This window comes from Pipistrellus kuhlii, unplaced genomic scaffold, assembly GCF_014108245.1.
Source record: "Pipistrellus kuhlii isolate mPipKuh1 unplaced genomic scaffold, mPipKuh1.p scaffold_m20_p_1, whole genome shotgun sequence".
Taxonomy (NCBI): domain Eukaryota; kingdom Metazoa; phylum Chordata; class Mammalia; order Chiroptera; family Vespertilionidae; genus Pipistrellus; species Pipistrellus kuhlii.
Window position 1 is genome coordinate 63461686 of NW_023425404.1, and position 20569 is coordinate 63482254.

General features: G+C 57.5%; 2 protein-coding genes across 5 annotated transcripts in view; one reads left to right on the forward strand and one right to left on the reverse strand.

Moving 5' to 3' along the window:
- Positions 1-528: 528 nt before the first annotated feature.
- THTPA (thiamine triphosphatase) overlaps positions 529-20569 on the forward strand; it is a 43972-nt gene continuing 23931 nt past the window's right edge. The window contains exons 1-2 of one of the 3 annotated variants that reach the window (XM_036449337.2): positions 529-642; positions 1167-1322. In XM_036449337.2, the coding sequence (XP_036305230.1) occupies positions 547-642; positions 1167-1322 (252 nt within the window). In that variant the 5' untranslated portion in view covers positions 529-546. Of the gene's footprint in view, positions 643-700; positions 1323-20569 lie in introns of those variants that run through there. The other 2 variants (XM_045584718.1, XM_045584705.1) reach the window with 2 other exon arrangements.
- ZFHX2 (zinc finger homeobox 2) overlaps positions 6385-20569 on the reverse strand; it is a 30716-nt gene continuing 16531 nt past the window's right edge. The window contains exons 2-10 of one of the 2 annotated variants that reach the window (XM_036449267.2): positions 18367-20450; positions 17637-18154; positions 16700-16940; positions 15199-15273; positions 14707-14765; positions 12925-13125; positions 12389-12515; positions 8764-12225; positions 6385-8509 (exon numbers count right to left, since the gene is read on the reverse strand). In XM_036449267.2, coding sequence (XP_036305160.1) covers positions 7530-8509; positions 8764-12225; positions 12389-12515; positions 12925-13125; positions 14707-14765; positions 15199-15273; positions 16700-16940; positions 17637-18154; positions 18367-20401 — 7698 coding nt within the window. In that variant the 5' untranslated portion in view covers positions 20402-20450 and the 3' untranslated portion in view covers positions 6385-7529. The remainder of the gene's footprint in view (positions 8510-8763; positions 12226-12388; positions 12516-12924; positions 13126-14706; positions 14766-15198; positions 15274-16699; positions 16941-17636; positions 18155-18366; positions 20451-20569) is intronic. The other variant, XM_036449277.2, reaches the window with a different exon arrangement.

Sequence of the window (20569 nt, forward strand, 5' to 3'; positions counted from 1 at the left end):
CCCCATCCTCCCCTCTCCCCATCCCCCCAGCTTGGCACTGATCTCAGAGAGAGCGGGAGGGAGGCTGGGCAAAGAGCATCTGTTCCCTCCATTCTCCCGGCTCCATCGGCTGCCAACCTAGGGCCATCGGCTGCCTCCATCTCCCCTCCGCCCGCCCGCCTGCCCGCCGCCTACCCACCCGATCTCAAATGGGTGTTGGATCAGGTGCTGAATCTGGGTGACTCCTCGGGTATACCAGTCACTATGCATTGCTGTGTGTCTGCCACCGCTGCCTGGCACTCATGGGGCCATGTGTGTGTGTGTGCGTGTGTGTGTGCGCGCATGTACATGTATGCATAAGTGCGTGCTGTATGTGAGCCTCCTGGGCATGGGTGGGGGTTGAATAACTGCGGTTGCCAACCTAGTGTCCAACCAGAAGGACAGAGGGACGGAGGGGAAGGAGGGGAGAGGTGTGGGCCTGGGAGGGCGGAAGAGGAAACATGAGCTGCTTCATGCTGCCTGCTTACAGGCATTGGCATTACAGCTGCCACCCTTGTGCCCGAGGAGATGGAAGGAGGCGAGTGGGGAGGGAGCAGCGACGGGAGTCCTGGTGCTCTGGGAGGAAGGCTGGTGCCCGGGAGCCATTGGCATCACATCCATCAGGTTGGTGCCTCGAGCTGGGCCGTGGAAACGGGCCCCAGGAGGTGGGGAGGAGGGGCAGGGACATTGGCTGGTGTCCTCTACAGCTTAGCTCTGAGAAGCGGTTGGACGGTGGGGTAGTTAGTCCTCTTCTACGCTGGGAAGGTAAAGTGGTGGAGGGAAGCCAGGGAAGTGCCAAGAAAGCACCTAAGAGCCAGGAGAAGGGACTGCCATGGCTCCCCAGGGAGAGCCCATGGGGCTGGCAGTCTGGCCCTTTGTGAGAGCACTAAGAAGAGGCCAGGGGACCTGGGTATGAGGTGGGTGGATGCTGGCATTGCCCAAGGAGCCTGGCATGGCTCTGGCATTGTTAGGAATGGGGGACGGTGGCAGTGCCTCTTGCCAATCTGGTTAAGAGGGTTGTGCCAGAAGTGAGACGAGAGGAGGCGAGGTGTGTGCGCGCGCGTGTGCGTGTGAGTGTGTGTGTGTGTGTGTGTGTGTGTGTGTGTGTGACTTTTTTCTGCCAGGACCTCCTTCCCATTCCCTCTTAGGCATGGGGAGTGGGGCGACAGAAGGAGAGTGACGTGAGGACACAAAGGAGGAAGTGCGCCATTGCCAAGACCCCCAAGGAAGAAGGATGGAGAAGCTGGCAGTCCTGCCTGGCCCCCAGCCAGTTCCCGCTGAAGATGGCCAGACCCTCTTGCCCGGTCTGTATCTGTTACTGTGCGGGCGGGTGGGGGAGGGGAGGGGAGGGCTTGCTTGCTGAACTGGGGTCTAGAATGGGATGGGCACCTTTCTGTGGGTCCCATTGGGACTCTCCACTCTAACAAGTGAGGTGTCTGATTTTCTCTCTGGGGCCTTTCTCTCCTCCCACTCCCTTTACCTGACCCCTCTTTCATCACCCTGTCACCGCTTGAGTCTTATTGCTTGGCACCCAACCAACTAGATGCTGCCACGCTTGGCAGTGCTGCACTGGCACGTGAACAGTCTCAGATCCTGGCACTGCGGCAAACCCAAAGCCACCAAACATGCTCACAACCGCCACTTGGTGGCCGTGAAAGAGTGGGCAGCAAAGCCAGGCATTGGGTGGAGCTCTGCTGGGGCCTGGCATCGGAGGGCGATGCCCCATCGGGGGCTGAATCAGCACTCTCCAGCCCATCCCAACTCCGCCTTCCTCCAACTAGGCAGCCACGTCCTGCCTACCCTCACAGCCCCAAGAAAGGGGTTTAGGTGGTGCCACTCTTGGTTTAAACAGCTATTCCAATGGAAGCTGGAGCACAGAGGGACAAGGGCACAGGTGGAAGCCGTACCCCAGGCTGCAGGCCAGTGGGCTATCCATTTTTGGTCAGCAAGGTTAGAAGACAATCCTAGGAGGGCGAAGTGACGTCCTGGAGAGAGGCCAGCCCGCTGTTGTCACAGCGATGGCGCCAGAAGAGCGTGGAAGGGAGGACGCAGGAAGGAGAGACCCGCAGGCCTTGCTGTTGGGTGTGAGGTGGCTTGTTCCTACACGGATTTTGTTCTGCCCTGTGCTTTATGATTGGTTGAGCTGTGGTTGAGATGGACCAGTTCTTTCTCCCTTTTTCCAAGGCCCATATTCCATAACAGTCCTAGGAAGATGGAGAGGTGCTCTGGGTCTAGAGAGATAGGCAGGCGTTAGAATGACAAAGGCACCTCGGACTTCTCCTTCCAGAAAAACTGTTCAAGGAGATTTCGTGTTTAGGAATTTCTCAATGGAACCCCAATTAGAGTAATTATCACAGAAGACTCCCTTATGGAACTCTTTCAAAATGCCCTCTTCCCCTCACCCCAGATCCTGGTGGTTGGCTACTGTGCGTTTCTAAAACCTCACCATAAGAACCACGAGCGAGGAGTTACCAGGAAGCCGCTCTCCGGGATCTGGTCAGATTGGTGTGGATTCTGTGTCTCAGTACGGGACGGGTCCTGGTTACACTTCTCTCGCAGCAGGTCAGGGACCCGGTGTCGGAAGTAGGTGAGCATAGTGCTGGGCCTTGCCGATACTCAGCAAGTTGCAGATGATGCTGTGGTTTGAGCACTTGGTGGGCTGTCCAGGAGTGAGCACAGCGCGGCTCCTCCCAGTGGAGAAGACGTGGTGCGGGCAGAGGTGGGGCGGTGCGCAGCGCCCGCGTGCTTGTCCTGGCGTTGTAGCCATGGTTTGTGTAGGAATGTGTGTATGGTTGGGAAGGATTATGAGTCAATCTCAGGTCACCTCTCCCCCTCACCTTCTTTCTGGTCCACTGATAATCATCTGCTTCCCACTAGCTTCAAGCCAGGTAACCTCTCCCTGGCTAGGGAGCTGCAAGAAACACCGGGCTCACTGACGGAATATTGCCATTTACCCGTCTGTCATTTATGTGGAAGGCTTTCTGGGTCGTCTTTATGGAGCATACACACCACATATATGTTCTTCCCATAAAGTTAGTCTCTCCCTGGGCGTTCCCTGAGGATCACTTCCCATCTTTCTGAAAACTTTATGAGGGTAGTCTAGGTCTTTTACCCACATCCCCTCCCTTGCTTTTCTTTCATCTGAATCTTTTCACAATGTATCCAAGCTATAATGACCCTGAGGCTGGGTCTGTGCCTTTTTTTTTTTTTTTTAATATTTTTTATTATTAATTTCAGAGAGGAAGGGCAAGGGAGAGATGGAAACATCAGTGATGGAGAGAGAACATTGATCGGTTGCCTCCTGCATGCCACTACTACTGGGGATTGAGCCCGCAACCCGGGCATGTGCCTTTGGCTGGAATCAAACCTGGGAACCTTCAGTTTGCAGGCAGACTCTGTCCACCGAGCCAAACTGGCTAGGGCTGAGTCTATACCTTTGTTGTAGCAAGAGCTTTCTTGGTATTGGGGGCGTTTCTTCCTTACTCAGAACTCTAGAAATGTCATCCTCCTGGCTTACAAGTTTCTCACTATTGCTTCTCACTGGTGGTTTGAGCTCCTCACCACAACCTGGGGAGAAATGCTCCCCACTACCTGGCCCAGTTTATGTCAGTGTCGCATATAAGTTTTCCCCAAAGTTTCCTGATTTCTACATCCCTCTCCTCCCTAGTGTCACACTCCAAAGGAATGCAAGGTCCTTTCCCCATGTTCCACGTTCGGTTACTTTTCCTGGCATGTTACACTCCTTGTGTATAACCTTTTTCCTACCTACTGTTGTGTGAAGAAAATATGTACTGGGAGTGTTTCTACTTAGGGGAGCGTTGGTGATGGGTCTGGGACGTGTCCCTTGTGCCCTATACTTGCTACATTTGTGGGTATCCCTACAGCTCTCTCTGCACGGTTCTGCTATTTCTGAGGGTGTGCTTGCTTGTTTTGTTGGTGCAGTTATATATAGAGCTCTGTACTTCAGGTGGGAATATTATACAGGGGTGACTGAATGATTGCCTGAGTGAATGTCTCTCAAAGCAGATCAGGGTGGTGACGATTTTGGGAATCAGTGATCTGGTCTATAAGCCCTGAAAGTGGTTAAGGAACAAATACAAGGAAGTAAGGAGGTAGGTGCTGTTGTGCCCCAAATAATCGTTTTTTTCTGTTCTTGTGCATGCTTCATCTAGTCAGGAGCTAGAGGGGAGGGGAGGGGAAGAACAGGTGTCTTTTTGTGTTCTTATTGCAGACTGTGCCCCATTTGGCCACTGAGGCTTCAGATTTTCTCATGGTCTTCTGTAGACAGACTTTGATTTTGTTCCCACTTAAGAGTTGGGCACCTTAAGTCATCCCTACCCAGACTGATTTAGAGCAAAGACAGCCAAGATCATTTCCACCCCATCTTCTGGTACTGACTCTGGCAGTAAGTAGAGTGGACCAGAAGTTTGATGTTTTAGGACCCACTATATCAGAAACCCTAGGCCTATGCCCCAAGCCATGGAAGACCAATCTTAGGAACCACCAATTTAGGCTCACTTTAGGGCTGTGGCATTATCTACAAAATAGGTGTTGCTGTGTCAGGCACTTGAGCTGGGTTTACTACTGCACAGAAGCACCAGGTGTTCACCTCTAGCATTCTGTCCATCAGAATTGCTCACTGAGCTGCTCTGGAGTGGGAGCGCTGAGGCCTCCTGGGCTGAGGAAGGGTTGGGGGAATGCTTCCGGCCGCTGGGAACATGGAGTGGTGTACCCTCCAGAAGCATGTTGATCGACCCAAGTCAGCAGATGCAGCCAGGCTCTTGTCCCCCAAGTCACAGGTTCCTGGGAAGGACAGCTGCTCCTGACTACAGTTGTGAACGTCCCTGGTATGGCCAGGCCAGGGTATCTGGGTGTAAAAGATGATGTAATATAGCCAGAGGAGGAGGAATTTCTGGCTATATTAACTCCCGGTGAAAGCATTCCTGGTTCTAACTAAAGCCAAGCTATGCTGGCTGCAAATCCCTAAAATGCATGGCAGCACAACTCTGATCATCCCATACCCGGTGTTTGCCAAGGTTTTCTTTAAAATGTTTCCTTTTTTTCCTATTCTTCAAAAAAGATGTTTGGTTTGTTTTCAACTTTTATACACAAGTCACATTCCCAGAAAGCAAAGAGTGAAAAAAAGTTTCTTTCTTCATACACATGCTGCTAAGAAAATAGTTTTATACATAGAATTTCAACAGGAGAGAGAAAAGGGATAGGGAGGAAGGGAAGGATGTGAGAGAGGTGTTGACAGGTGAGAGAAGGTGGCAGCAAGACCACAGTAGGCCAGTTTCTATCCTCCTGCCTGTGTTTATAACTGGCATTTTTGGCATCATCAGAATAACTAATTCCACCCCACCCTGGTTTGTTAGAATTGGAGCTTTTAATTTGAGAAGTGAAGGGGACAGGGACTAGGGACAGCCACTTTCCTTCCTTCTCTCCCCTTCCATCTTTTCTGCATATAAGCCACTGCTTCGGTATTAACATGTCCACAGAGCGGAGTGACAGACTGGGAAATTCAGATACAGGGCTGGCTGAATGTGTGTGTGCATCTGAAACAGAGAATGGGAGTGGAGGAAGCCAGAAGCAGACTCTCTCCAAAGGGGAGTTCTTGGGGGCAAGGGTAGTAGGAGAAGGTTCTGGGGCTTTTCTGTGCTAAAATAAAATACCTGCTTCTCCGCCCCATTTCGCTTTAGCTGGGCTTTGGGGTTGCTGCATTTACCACCTGATTATTACAGAGACAATTAGGATAGAGTGGGAACCTGTCCCAGTTCATTCCTCTAGGTGACATCACCCTATCATAGATTCACCTGTGCTTTAGTCATTGTCCACCCATCACCCTGCGATCATGCTCTGGTCCCCATGGGGCTCACCAGACCCTGACTCCTTTTGGGGTGCTCCCAGCAGATGCTGCTTACTGGAGGAGCTGGGCTGAAGGGAACAGGCGCCAGGGCATACAACAAGGGGGAAGAATACAGGTGGGGAACAAGGCTCCCAAAGACAAGGAGGTTTAAGAAGTGACAACAACGTGAAGGGGCTAGTAGGGAGGGAAAAGGAGTAGGGGTTTATGAAAGTTGTGAATAAGAAATGGTGACTAGCTACATGAAAAGGAAGCATGCCCAAGACTCAGAAATCAAACTGTCCGTCCACCCCTTTCTTCCTGACACCACCAAGGCATTGCTGGCAGCACTGGCTTTTCTAACCCACATCTGGGGATGGGGATGTTACCTCTCCTGACAAATACGCAATTCAGGGGCAAGGATGTGTCTTCCCATCTCCAGGCTTCTCCCCATTACCGCGCCCCCACTCTGCACTGCTTTGTCCCCAGGGCCACTCACCGTACCAAGCAAGGACTTAAAGCCATTTGACCTTCCAAAGATGAGGTGCTTTAAAGAAACCCTTAAAATGGGGGAGGTGACACAAACAGGAGAAAAAAAAAAACACTTATTTGGTGGGAGAGTTTTCAGGTTTTTTTTTTTTTCTTTTTTTCTGTATTTTCCAAGTTTGTTTCTTCTTAGTTCATTCCTCTGGTCTCTCCATCTCTCACTCCTGTGCACATGTGTGCGCTCCCTCTTTTTTGGTTGTGTGTGTGTTTCAGTTTTTGTTTTGTTTTTTAAAGAACTTTGGATTTGCCGTTGGTGGGCAGCGCCGGTCCCAGAGGCTGGACCCCACATGGCAGGGCTGGGACAGGGGCAGGCCCACGGCTGCTGAGAGGATCTCTGTGTTTAAAGCCTTTGAGAATAAGTGACTGCAGTTCTCAGGGTGCAGGGTGGGGGTTGGCAGAGGGACCCCTGGTGGCAGCTTTCCCTAGAATCCAGGCCACGGGGCTCCCTGCCAGGAAGGTGGTGAGGATGTGAGGAGTGAGCCGGGAGCTCCCGGCCAACGTAAAGTTTGGTTAGTTTTGTGGGCTCCCTGCCCATCCCAGTCTCCAACATCGGGAGCCAGCTGGGCTTTTGGAAAGTTTTTGAGCAGCACCGCGCTCTAGACAGGGGGCAGGAAGGAGAAGGGGGAGCGACAGTTTATTTTCCTTCCCCCTTCTCTGTCTTGGGGTTTCCTTTTTCTTTCACCTTTTTTTTTTTTCTTTTCTTTTTTTGGTGTTTTCTCAGTCAGTGGAACAACACGGGAGAACATGTACTCGTGTGTGTTTACAGGAGTTGGGGTGTGACTGGGAATTCAGTGGGGGAAAAGTTGTGGGAAGGTAGATCAAGGACAGATTCTGGGAATGCTGAGCAGAGCAGACATGAGTGAATAACAAGGATGATAAGATGAGGATGTCTGTGAAGTCACAGGGCAAGGAGGAGTGGAGTGTGTGTGGGCAGGGGAGGAGGCAGGACTCTGCTGGAAGTGGGTGTGTGAAGCCCACTGAGGGTGGGAATTGAATCCCCAGGAGGTGGGCGCGCTAAAGGTTGGGGTGAGGGATTTGAGATCCCACGAAACACCCCTTGGGGTAAGAGAGGGAGCCCTGAGGCCCTCCCGCTCCCCAGATCTTGGTTTATCTTTTATCTTGTTTATAAAGCTAGAAGTGTAGAGGTAGTAGTAGTTTTTGGGTTGGAGTCCGTGTGAGGTAATCTTGCTTCCTCTTTGGCAAAAGCCGCGGCGGCGGTGGCGGCGGTGGTGGCGTTGGTGACGATGATGGATGGGCCCCCTGGGGGTGGGGCTGCCTTTCGCCTGTGGGCCGAGGAGCGCAGGTGGGAGGCCAGGGCTTCGCGCCCGCTCAGCAGCACCTCACACGCCAGGCAGTGGTAAGTGCAGATGGGCACCCGAAGTGGGGGGGGCGTGGAACCCCCAGAGCCCCGCCCAAAGAAGCAGAAGGCTCTCTGATGGGCAGTGGCTGGAGCCTCCCCGTCAAACGCCATCTTGCACTGGCGGCACAGGTAGCTGTGGGTCACGTCCACGGTGGAGATGCCAGGGCTGCCTGCCAGCAGCTCATCCGCCTCCCCGCTCTCCCCCTCCCCCGGAGCGGGCAGGTCAGGCGGCTTCGGAGGGGCCGCGGCTGTGGGCTCAGGGGGCTGGGGCGGTGGCTGGAGGAGGGCATTGGGGAGCAGTCCGATGAGGGTCTGAGGTATCACGGGGTTCATTGGAAACAGCCCCTTCTTCATGCCATAAAGCTGCTGGAAGTAGGCTCCTTGTAACTGGGGGCCAAAGACAGTCGGCGGTGTGGCCCCTCCTGCAGGGGGCAGTGGGAAGGGCAGGAACTGGCCCCCCAACAGGGCTGGGACAGTGGCCTTCAATGCTTTGAGGTTCTTGAGGGCATCGGTGGAGGAGTTGGTGGGGGCTGCAGTTGGTTTTCGCTCACCAGACACCTTGTCCCCAGAGGGCTCAGGAGGCGGGCCTGGGGCAGGGTCAGTGGTGCCTGCTGTGGAGGCGTTGATTTGGTCGGGCACAGATCTCTGAGGTAAGGGGCAGCCTGGGCCAGCGGTCTGGACCATTGTGGTAGCAGGCAGAACCGAAGTGGCGAGGCCGAGGAGGCCCGAGGAGGCTGCAGGGCCTAGGAAGATGAAAGGAATGATGAAGGATTAGCTACCTCCCGGCCCCTCCTCCTTCCCGCTCTAGGCCACCTCCAGCCTCACCCACCCATTCCCACAGCTAGCCTCCATGACCCCTTTCCTCCCTTCTTCCCCCCAAGAACCAGAAGCAAAGGAAGACCACAGGTGATTGGAGATGGGAAGTCAAGAAGGAAAAGGACATGTCATTAGAGGGAAATGCTCTCTGAATTCCAGCTCCTCCCAACCTTCCACTCACCTGAACTGAAAGGAGCTAAGCTGCCCAGTGGGGGCTGGGCCAGAGCCGGGCCAGGCAAGAGGACTGGGGCCATGCGAGGCAGGGCTGGGGCAGCCCCCAGGGGCACAGAGGCAGGTGTGGCAGGTGGGGCCTTGGGAGCAGGAGCTGCCTCAGGTGCCGGGACCAAGTCGTAGCACTTGCTTTCACTCTTCAGCTGGGCTTGGACCGCCTCCTTGAGTTTGGCCAGGTGCTGGCGGGAGAAGAGATGGCCTCGGCAGGAGACATAGAAATCGTACTTGACATCGCAGTAGGGGCAGTCAGTGCGCTGGGCTCCCGAGGGGCCCTCACTGCTGCCCCCGGCCCCGCCGACGGCTGCCCCCTGCAGTTTGGCCTTCTTTTCCTTGGCCCGAGCGTTCTGGAACCACACCTGGATGACTCTCTTGGGAAGCCCAATCTCCTCCCCCAGCACTTCACACTCCTGCATCGTGGGGGTGCGGTAGGCTTCATAACAGGCTTTCATGATCTTCAGCTGCAGGCTGCTCATCTGGGTCCGATAGCGCCGCTGCCCCATTCCATCTGGAACCCCAGCCCCACCTGGCCCCCCACTGGCCCCTCCAGCCCCAGGGGATTCTGGTTCGGCCAGGCTGGAAGCAGACGAATCGCTCAGATCACCTGCAGAGGGACTGCAAGCCTCACTCTCTGGAGAAGCTTTTGTGGGTTCCTCTGGGCCCTCATCCTCACTGGGGGGAAGGGGAGGAGGGGGAGGCAGAGGTGGCTCAGGTGGTGGGACGGTGGCCTCTTTCCCAGGAGGCAGGAAAGGCAGGGGCCCTGCAGCAGGGGTGACCGTGGGGAAGGGAAAAGCAGGTGCTTCTCTCTTGGGGGCCTCCCTCCCAGTCCCATCATCCACCTTGCCCAACAAGAGGTTGAACTTGGGGAAGGGCGCAGGGGTGGGTGTGAGGGGGGGCTTGGCCGCCGGATTGGGCACTCCCCCAGGGGTGCCTCGAAACTGGCCCTTCCTCTCCCGGGCCCTGGTATTCTGGAACCAGACCTGCACCACCCGCTTTTTGAGCCCCACCTCCTCGGAGATGCAGTCCAGCATCTTGCGCGTGGGGTTGGAGTCCTGCATGTACCAGCGGTACAGGATCTCCAGCTGCTCGGGCAGGATGGTGGTGCGCAGGCGCTTGTCCCTGGGGGGCTCGCCCTCCCCTCCTCCCCCCGCTTCACTGCCCGTGGGAGACAGGCTACCGTCCTCGTGCTTCCGTTTGAGGGGAGGCCCTGGCACTGGCGGAGTGCCTGCCCCCAGGGGGTTCCGCTCCCCAAACACCAGCAAGGGTAGATCTAGGAGGTGGGGGGCAGCACTGGGCTGCACGGATGGCGGGAAGTGCAGGCGGCGGTGGCTGGTCAGGAGGTCCTGGCTGGGGAAAGACGTGGTGCACTGGTCACAGGCGTGGGCTGGGGAAGGGGAGGGGGAAGCCCTCCCTCCGGGCTCTCTGCCCTCTGGCTTCGTGGCTTCTTCCTGGCTCAGCTCTTCCCTGTCTGGAGGTTCTGGTGATGGGCCCTTGGGACATTTGGGGGGTTCAGGGCCCTGTTCCTCCTCTGCATCTTCCTCCTCTACTTCCTCCTCCTCTTCCCCTCTCTCTGCCTCTTCCTCTTCCAGGGGCTGGTCATCATAGCATTTCTTAAGGTGTCGCACCAGCTCAAACACACAGGAGAAGGCGGTGTGGCAGCGCCTGCAGCCGGAGACTCCCCCGGTGCCTCCCGTGGTGGGTGCGGGCCCGCCCTCGCTGGCATTTTTGCGTGCTTTCTGGCGGGCATTCTGGAACCACACGACCACCACACGGCTGGCCAGGCCCAAGAGACTCGCGAGCCGCTCCACCTCTCCGTCCTTGGGGTAGGCACTGGTCTCAAAGAAAGACTGCAGGGCTTGGGTCTGGAACTCGGTGAACTTGGTTCTGGAGAATCGGCGGCCCGCGGGCGGCAGGGGAGGGGGAGGCCCTCTGGCGCTTTCCTCCTCCTCTGGGGGCCAGTGTCCTGTCCGGCTTCGTTCCTCGGGGGGCGGGGCCACCTCCGTCTCGGGGTCTGGCACCAGGAAGGGCAGCCCCCGCTGGGGAGCAGGTGAGTCCAGAGACCCCTCAGGAGGCTTGGGGGGCTCTGCAGAGGGCGGGTACAGGCTATCATAGCTCTTTCGAAACTGGGCAGCGTAACGGCTCAGGGCCTCGAAGGGCAGAAAGCGGCGGTGCACGTGCTCCTCGTGTGTCTTGAGGATGAGCATATTAGAGAAGAGCTTCCCACAGGTCCTGCAGGCCAGCTTGTCCCCTCCCCCCAGAGCCTCTGGTGGGGGTGGGGTGGGCGGAGGAGGCACGGCCTGCTTCCCTTCGTTGTACTGAATCACCAGCTCAAAACCGAAGTTTTCTAGAAGGGCTTTGGCGGCAGTGTGGGCTGCCTCGTTGGGTGCTGGTTCGGGGGGCGAGGCTGTCCCTGCCTCGGTTCCCTCTTCAGCTGTGGGGGGCCGCTCCCATTCGCGCTCAGCCAGCTCCGCCTTCGGGGGTGGGGGTTGGGGCGGAGGGGTGGCAGCTGGCAGGGACAGCAGGGGCGCAGGCCCAGCCAATGCCAGCTTGGGCCCCACCTTGAGGTCATGGAGGTAGAAGGGCAGGAGCAGCTGTTGCTGCTGGAGCTTAAGCAGTGACTCGGGCACCAAAGGGAAGGGGGGCAGGACCGGTGGGGTGAAGAGAGGGGCTGGGAATCGGTGCAGGTCCAAGGGAGGGGGAGGAGGGGACAGGAAGGGCAACCCAGATATGAAGCCGCCGGGGTCGGGGCCCTTCCTCTCAGCGCCCGCCTCCCCCTCAGTCTCGCCGTCTTTGGGCTCTTCCTGGCCGCGCTCTGGCCCCTCAGCCTTGGCGTCAGTCTTGGCCCCGCGCGAGCGAGTCTGGTGCAGCACTGAGCGCATGTGGATCTCCAGGGTGGAGCTCTGGTTGTAGGAGACCCTGCAGACTGTGCACTTAAAGGGCTTGTCTGTGGCCGCAGTGGTGGCGGGCGCGGAGCCAGCCTCTCCCCGGGCAGGGCCAGAGGGGTCAGCGGCAGCTTTCTTCATCTTGTGCAGGTGGGAGACGGAGTTATAATGGACCAGGAGGATATTCTTCTGTGTGAAGGACTCTTTACACACGGTGCACTTGTAGGGCCGGGCGGGGTCAAGGAACTTGTCCAGGGCGAAGTTGGTGGTCTTCCGGTAGGTCAGAGCGGGGCGCGAGTCCGCTGGAGCCGGCTCTGCAGGGCGGGGCTCCCCAGCAGCCCCCTCTTCCTCCTCAGCCATGGCGGGTAGAGGAGCCATTTCTTCAGCCTGGGCGTCAGGTTGAGGGGCAGGAGATGGGGCTAGAGAGGGGGGTTGGTCAGGGCTTCCTGCAGGCCTGTCTGGGGCCTCGGCCGAGGGCAGAGGAGGCTCAGGAAGAGGCCCGGGACTGGCTTCTGGAAGCGGGTGAGGGCCTTCTAGGGGAGAGAAGGGGTTGCAATGAGAAGGAAACTTTAAGTCAGACCCCACCCACTCAATATCAAGGGCAACTGTTCCCTCCGTTCCTTCAGACCTTCCTGGTCTGTGGAGCCCAGGTCCCCTTTCCTGCCACCTTGGGAGGTTTGCCATCCCCTTCCTTACCTGCTGCCTGGTCTCTGCCGGGTGCAGGCTCTGGCCCGGGAGCCAGGGGCCCGGGCCCATCCCCCAGAGGGCTTAGAGAGGGCCCGGGCAGCACTTTGGTCGCAAAGGTCATCTCTACAGTTGTGGCCTGTAATGGAAGAGACCCCAGTGACTTCCTTCGCGCCCTCTGGTACTGCCGTGCCTATGCCCAGCCCCCTGCGCGGCTCCAGTCTTGTCTCTGGAGAGACCTCCCACCTAAAGTCTGCTTTTCCCTCAGAGGAGAGGGCTGGCAGCCGGGCCTGCTGCTGAACAGCTCTTCTCAGGACCTAATGTGAGTGAAGGAAATGCTTAGCCTCCTCTCAGGCGAGTAAGGCAGCTAGATAAGCCCCACTAGGTTCCCTCCAACTCCAAAATCCACCTTCAAATCTGTGAAATGCTGTTTCCTTCACCAACACCCACCTCCCAACACACACACTTGCCCGGCACCCCTGCCTCTGCCTGCCCTCTGCCCCGCCCGACAGGACTCTCGGACGGGCCCTCACCCAACCTGTACTCACCACAAGCAGCAGCTTCTCAACACACTCGGGCACCACGTTGTGAAGGTGGCTAAGGTGGAAGTGCAGGGCAGGCCGGCCCACCAGCTGCTCCTGGCACAGCGGGCACCTGTACTTAGGCTGCACTGCATGCTGGGAGAGTGCATGAGCCCTCACCTGCTCGGACTCTGGGCTCAGGAAGCTGCAGTATGGACAGCAGTACACCTGGGGGCACATGGGCGGAGCGGGCGTCAGGCACAGGAGGGACCTGCCATCACTAAGCCTTTACGCTCCTGCACACAGCGCAGTCTCCACACCCAGCAAAGAAGCGAGCCCGAGGGGAAGGCATCACTGTGGACCCAGCCACAGTCCTGAAAGCTGGCTCCTCCCTGGTTTCCCACGGACTGGGACGAAGGCCTAAGCCTTCTTTCTTTGTCTTGCCCTCGTACTCCATCCTGGTCTCTGTCTTTCCTTGTCTCTGCTGCCTTACTCGGTTCTCCAGTTGACAGTACGGCCCTGTAGCTCCCTCCCTGGGATTCAGTTTCCTTACCCAGCCTCACACTGCCTGTATCTTCTCCCGGAAATGGTTCCCCTCCCCTCTGGCACTTCCTGCACCCAGAGTCCCCCTTGTCCTGGCCCACTGTGCTCCCCAAGATCCCTTAACTAAGTGTTTTCCCACCTGTCTGTCCAGAAGCCAACTCATTCTCCCTCGGAGGCTCAGCAGTTCCCACTTTCTTTTTTTATTTTTCTTCCCTTCTTAATGCAAACAAGAACCATAGCTTCCTCCGTGGCTCAGGAATTCTGGCTTGACTCTGTTAGTGCCTTCTTGCCCACACCTCTGGAGGACGGGACTGGGGAGCCCGGGGGCCTCTCTAGTTCCCCGAGTCACCGTGCGCCTGATCTCCAGCTTGCATTTGTCTCCCTGGCGCACGCCCTCTCCTGCCCCCTGTGCATCAGTCCAGGCCTGCACAGCAGGAAGGGGTGCTCATCTGGATGCCCCTAGGCCTAGGAGCAGACATCTGGAGTGGGTCTGTCGAGGGAGTAGGGTTAGGAGGAGGGGAAGCTGAGGACATAAGCCACTGCTGCAGCAGTTTGGAGTAAGGCAGTCATGATAAATACTGTATATTGCAGTCCAGTGTGGAGAGCTGTGAGGCATTCACAATCAATACTTTCAGGCCACAGAGCTAGACTACTGGGGCCTGCCTAGGTCAAGCCTGGGTCCAGAGACAGAGATTTGCAGAGCTTGCTGTCGGGATGAATCATCTAGGCTGGTGCCTCTCCCCTCGGGGAGAGGGTGCCAGGACACCCCTCCAGGCTCAGGGCTTCCCGTTGGAGATGAACAGCCATATCTAGTTGCCCTTCTGTTCATACAGAAATAAAGAGCCGGGCGGCAGCTAGTTTTTTGTCTTTGCCTTGCTTCGTTTCTTCACTTCTTTCCTCCCCTCCTCCCTCCACCTACCTCCAATCTTTCCTGCCCTCAGTACAGCTTCTCTCTTCACCTTTCCCTCAGATTCCTGCCACCCTTCCTGTCATCTCCCTCTGTGCTCCATCCTGGGCACCAGCTGTGCCCCCTGTTGGTCCAGAACATCCATAACTGGGCCCAAGTAGGATTTCTTAAATCATGTATTTTGAGTTAAATAAGTCACAAGCGTGACAAAATTAGGTCTACCCTTGGTCTGAAATCTCTGTCAAGCTCTGCTGATTAGAATGTCAGTGTTTAGAACATAAGCAGATCTCAGTAAAACTAGACACACACACACACACACACACACACACCCAGCTCTTCCCAGTTACCCCAGTTCTGACCGTGGTCTGGTTGGCACTGTCTCCAGGAGGCTCAGGCTTGCACTCTGCCTCTTCAGAAGCTGAAGATGAAAGGAGAGGAGATTAAGAGACTCCCCAGACCTCCCTCTGCCTTTCACAGACCCTCAGCTCTTAGGTGACCTGATTTGTAGAGAGAGCTTCCAGGGATGGGGCTGGGCTCCGGGGAAAGGTAGAAAGGGCAGGACCATACAGAGCTATACTGAGCACAGTGAGGGGAGGCTGGCTCAGCAGGGCTGAGCCAGGTCAGTGGGATGGCCAGGTTTGGATCCTCGAAGAGAACAGAAGCACCCAGCCCTCTGTGGCTCTGCCTCCCTCCCCTCTGATGTGTCCTTCCTTTGGTCACTTTGTCTCCTTTATCCCAAGCCTCGCAGGGTGTGTGGATACTGCAAACTCCCAAGAGCATCTCAAAATGTATTAGGATTAGGGATGGGGAGGGCAAGGGATGGAGGGAAATTAACCAGATGAGCAACTCACCTAATTGTTCTGTCTTGTTCTGGGCATCTTCCCCAGGAGTGGGTGGCTCAGTTAAGGGGGCAACAGGAGCCTTCCCTGTGTAGAGGGGAGAGTCAGCTTATAAAGATGAAGCATCAGGACAAGCAGCCAGGCAGTGAGGGAGGAAATGGATGGATGAATCAACAGGCAGGGGAGGACTAAAAAGAAATACAGAGGAGGAGAGCCTAGGAAATCATCCCTGGGAGTCCAGCCCCTGTCACTTGAAGATAAGCAAGCAAGTCCAGCGGTAGGTGATAGAAACAGGACCAAACTCAGCTCCTTGTCTTGACTGATCCTAGAAGCAAGGAGCCCAGAAATGTAGATGGAGGGGAGCTGAAGAAGGAAGGTGAGGTTGCACAGAAGCAGCTGCAGTGAGCAGGAGGCGGCAGGTCTAACTGGGAGAGGAGATTACCACTCAAGTCAGAATTGACAGATGTGTAGGAATTTATTTTCGGTGGCGGCCTAATTAAAGTGTTAAAGTTCCTTAACTCCATTCAGCCTAGCGCCAGGATCGTTAGCTATTGATCTGGGCCCCTCCGGCACTTAACTCCAGCCAGCATATTGGCAATTCAATTAGCACAGTCAATGCTGCCTGTTCCCGGTTCCTGCTGCCTGAGCCCCACCCTCGCCCACCACTGGTCTCTGAATCCCGGATGCTGTGCTCACCTCTGACAGCCCCTTGCAGGCCCCTCTCCTGCACCCTCTGGATCATTGGCACCGGGTGGGCCCCTCCCAGTTTCTGCAGTTACACCCTGCCAACAGCTGCCTTGGGGGACCCTCAGCCCAGCCTTCAGGCTGAAGGCCTTCTGGGAGACAGGAAAAGGCTGGGGAGCTTGTCAAGAGCTTCCCACTTAGGCTGCCTTCAGACATGCCCACAGCTCCATCAGTTTCCCTATGTCCTGGCCCATTCTGTTCTTTCTGCCTCTGCCCTTCCTGACCAGCTCCTGCCCTCGCCCCCTACCCAGCGGTGCTAGGACACTGGTCAGTACTTGGAACCACTGGGTGACTCCTCCTCGCCTCCCTTCCTGTTCTCTGTTTTTTAAATCCTCACCCGAGGACATTTTTCCATTGATTTTTAGAGAGAGGGAAGAAGTAAAGACAGAAATATCGATGTGAGAGAAACTTATAGATTGGTTGCCTCCTATACACACCCCGACTAGAGCCCGGGCTGGGGAGGAGCCTGCAACCAAGGTATGTGCCCCTTTGACCAGAATCAAACCCAGGACCCCTTGGTCCATAGTCTGACACTCCATCCACTGAGCAAACCAGCTAGGATTGTTCTCTGTTTTCCACTCAGCAAAGTCCCTGCCCTTCTCTGCCTCCTCCCTCCAACAGCCTCTTGTTCCCCGCTTCACTCGGCAGCCCCACTGTTCCTGAAATCTGGAGCAGACCTGTTCCCCCTTGTATCACTTTCTCATCAGCCCTCAGCTCCATGCCAGCTGCCCTCGCTGCCCAGCCCTACCGCCCATCCCCTCCGCCTCACCTGGAGTCCGGAGCTGCCCATGGCTGAAGCTAAGGATGCTCTGAAGAGCCGAGAGCCCTTCCTCGGCTGCCGGGCCACTCTGCAGCAGCTGCAGGCGCCGCTGGGCCTGGGCGTCGCGGTGGGCCGGTGCCCGCAGGTGCTGCAGCAGCGCCAGGCGGGAGGGCGTCTCCCAGGCACACAGCAGGCAGCGGAACAGTCCCAGCTCTGCCCCTGCCGCGGCCCCCTCCATCTCCAGAAGAAACTGGAAAAACGGAAAAAGGCGGCTCAGGCCCAGAAGGAACAGGTACCTTCAGATCTCCTTTATCTTCCCCAAGGGAGCCTCTCCGGAGCACCCCCACCAGCCCTTCCACCCTCCTGAGCTGCCCTATTCCTTCCTAAGGCCATCTGAGTATTACTGCCTTTTCTCCCCAGTCTCCTCTTCCTCCTTCCCACCCTGGGCTCTCCTGGTGTGTGAATGGAATCTGGTTCTGTTCTCAGACTTCTGGCAATAAGATGGGCAGAGTCCTCTCTCCAGCCCCAAACACCAGAAAAGCGGAGTAAAATATTGGATTCACTTTGTCCGACTGAGTCCACCATCCTTGGCCTCTTTCTCCGCATCTTTCTTTCCTAAACAATGTATTATCCTGTGCATGATACATGCTTTAAAAAATAACTTTTAATTTTTTTAAATTTTATTGACTTCAGAGAGGAAGGGAGAGGGAGAGATAGAAATATCAGTGATGAGGTAGAATCATTGATCCGTTGCCTCCTACACAACCCACTGGAGATGGAGCCCGCAATCTGGGCATGTGCCCTGAGGGAGAATCGAACCATGACCTCCTGGCTCATAGCTTGATGCTCAACCACTGAGCCATGCCCTTTTCTCCAGTTCTGCCACCTTGGGCTTTCCCCTCCCTCTCTACTTCCCTCTCCCCAAGGCAGCTGCTCTGCCCCTCACCTTGTAGACCTGGCTGTTCTCCTCGTGGGCTGCCCCCCGGGCATGCAGCTGCATCTTCTCCTTGCTGTTGGACTCAAAGTCACAGATGTTGCAGCGCAGGTGCAGGGGGGGCACAGACCCATAAGGAGTCCCATCTCCCAGGGGCATGGGCAAGGGAGTGCCCGTAGCCCCGCTGCCCTCCCTCAGGTGGGCTGCCAGCTGGTACTTCTGAGCATGCTTGTCGGTCTTGAGGTGGAGCTGGAAGTTGGCCTTGAGCTGGGTGCCGTAGCAGCAGAGCTTGCAGCGGTGGGTGTCACCGGCCACCTCCTTCCATTCGGCCTCCGGGAGGCTGCGGCCCACACTGCAGTGGTAGAGCAGCAGCTCCAGGCTGTCGGTGCTGAAGGCCTGGCACACCAGGCAGCGGAACACCTTCAGAGCCGGGCTGTCCTCGGGGGGCGGCGAGGTGGGCAGGCCCTCGGACAAGGAGCCCAGGAGCTGACTCTGAGGCAGGTGGGCGTCCGGGGAGAAGCCGCCAGGGGCTGTGTGGACAGAGACAGGTTAGTGGCCCAAGGAAGGAAGGGAGCAGGGTCAGTTTTGTCTATGGGAATGTGGGTAAAGGAGGATAATGCTGAGGGCGCTGGTGTTACCAAGGGGAGTGGGGGGTGGGGGTGGCCCTTGGGAGAGAGCAGGGAATCGAGTTTGACCTCCGAAGGGGAGTGGAGGGGAAGAGGAGCAGAGCCAGGGAGCTTACCAGGTGCGGGGAACTTCCGGGCAGGCGCTCCGAGGTGGTGGAAGCCGTTGAGAAGCAGCTGGGTTTCCAGGGGCTTGTCCGGCCTCAGCCCAGGGCCAGGCAAGGGAGCCTGCGGCTGCCCTAAGGCCTGCTGCCCGAAGTACTGGAAGAGATCAGGCGGAGTGGCAGGGGCGCCTGTGGGGGGCGGAGGGCTTGGCCCCACCAGCCCAGGCGGCAGGCCCAGCGGCAGCCCCTGGTGCAGCATGAGGACGTTCTGCATGTGCTTCTCGGAGGTCATGTGGATGCGCAGGTTGCGAGAGATGTTGGTCTCGTAGCTGCACACCTTGCACTGCCAGGACGACTTGGTCTTGGGTTCCTTGTCCCCAGAGCAGGGCGGGAGCGGTGCCTCCGGGGGGCTGCCCTGCCCCCCGGACCCAGCCTGGAAGCCCTGCAGGTTGGCCAGGTGCTTGTCGGACTGCATGTGGATGCTGAGGTTGCCCTTGGTGGTGGTGGAGTAGTTGCAGATGTCGCAGCGGTAGGGCTTGTAGCCACAGTTGTAGCTCTCGCCGCGCGCCAGGCGGGGGTGGGCGCCCCCTGCGCTGCAGTAGCTGCAGTGGCTGTTGCTCTCGGGGTGCTTCTCCCGCATGTGCACATCCAGGGTCTGCTGGTACTTGTAGTGCCAGTTGCACTTGGGACACTTGAGCGTCTTGCAGGAATTGCGCGAGTGAAGCAGAGACATGTGGCTGGACAGGCTGAGGCCCTGGAAGGCTGCAGGGGCCGGGGTGTAGTCCTCGGCTAGGCGGTAGGGCTGGGGTGGCTCACTGGGGTCTCCGGGGGAGCCCGCTGGGACGGGGAGAGCGCCGCCCTCCTTGCAGGTGGGTGAGCTTTGGTTAAGTGGGGGGCAGAGCCCTCCATCCTCTTCTTGCCCCTCGGGGAGCCAGTCTGGGCCTGCCTCCCCTGCTGCCCTCGATGATTCTTTGGCTTGGGCTGGGCTGGGATCCCAAGTGGCGGGGGTAGTGGGTGGGGAAGGCGGACTGAGGGGTAGGACGTCTTCTGCAGGCAGAACCGGGGCCTGGGTTTCTGCCTCCGGGCAGCCGCCCTCAGTCTGGACTACATTCGCCTCCAGGCTCCCTGTGCTGCTGTTGTCAGGAGGCATTTCTGAAGTGGGGCAAGCAGGAGGTTTTGGCTCCAGGAAGCTTAGGAGGGCTGTGCAGCCCTCATCCCCCTCCTGGAGCACAGCGGGGTTGCCTCTTAGGCCTTGGTGTTGAGCAGAGGTCAGCTTCACCCCATGAGACTGTGTATGGCCCGTGAAGGCCTGGGACTGGCTGAAACCCAGGCGGCATAGGAGGCAGAGCCAGAACAGTGCCCGGTGGTCTCCCCCCCTGCTCCCGATGGGGCCATCTTTGGGATCGCCGGGTGGGTTTGGTGCTAGCTGGTAGCTCCAGAAGGCTCCATCCCTTTCCTCACAGGTGGCCGGAGATGGCGCTGAGGTATCATGGGACAGAATTTGGTCAGAAGAGCTAAAGCCTTGGATTGGGTCAAAGCCATGTTGGATGTGAAGGGCAGTGAGGGGTGCAGGGGGCGGGAGGGGTAGGCGGGGCTCTTCCTTGGTGCCCGCCTCACCCCAGGGGAAGCCCTTTGGTAACAGCAGTTCACCGCTGCCTGGCAGGGACAGCTTGGCCACTAGGCAGGCCTCTCCGCCAGCTGTGAATAACAAATGGTTACTGAGGTCCACAGGAGGGAGCCCTCCTCCGTCCTCCTCCTGCTCCTTGTCCTCTTCCACCCCCAAGTCCTTTGGTGGGAAGCCGCCACAGCCAGGCCCCTCCTGGGGCTCCCCGATCTCCTTTGGTGGGATGAGGCCACAGCCCGAATCCAGAGGCTGTCCCCCTGGCTCTGAGGGCCTCATGCTCTCAGAGGTGCAGGGGGCAGCAGGGGGATCTTTGGTGACAAGGTCAGGGGGGATGCTGGGGGAGGAGGTGTCCAGAGGCGGGGGCGGGGCATTGTGCCCAGGGGGTGAGGTGGTGCCAGCAGTAGAGGATGAGCTAAGGGTGGCCATGGCAGACGGAGGAGTGCTGGGGGTTCATCTCAGCGTGACAGCCAGGACCCTGCAGGGGAAACAAAGAGAGCGGTGTTGTCAGGGAGCCGGGAAGAGCGCAGCTCACTCTCCTGCTCCTCCAGCCCCACCCTCTTCCCTGAGCACCAGACTCAGGTACCATGTGCCACT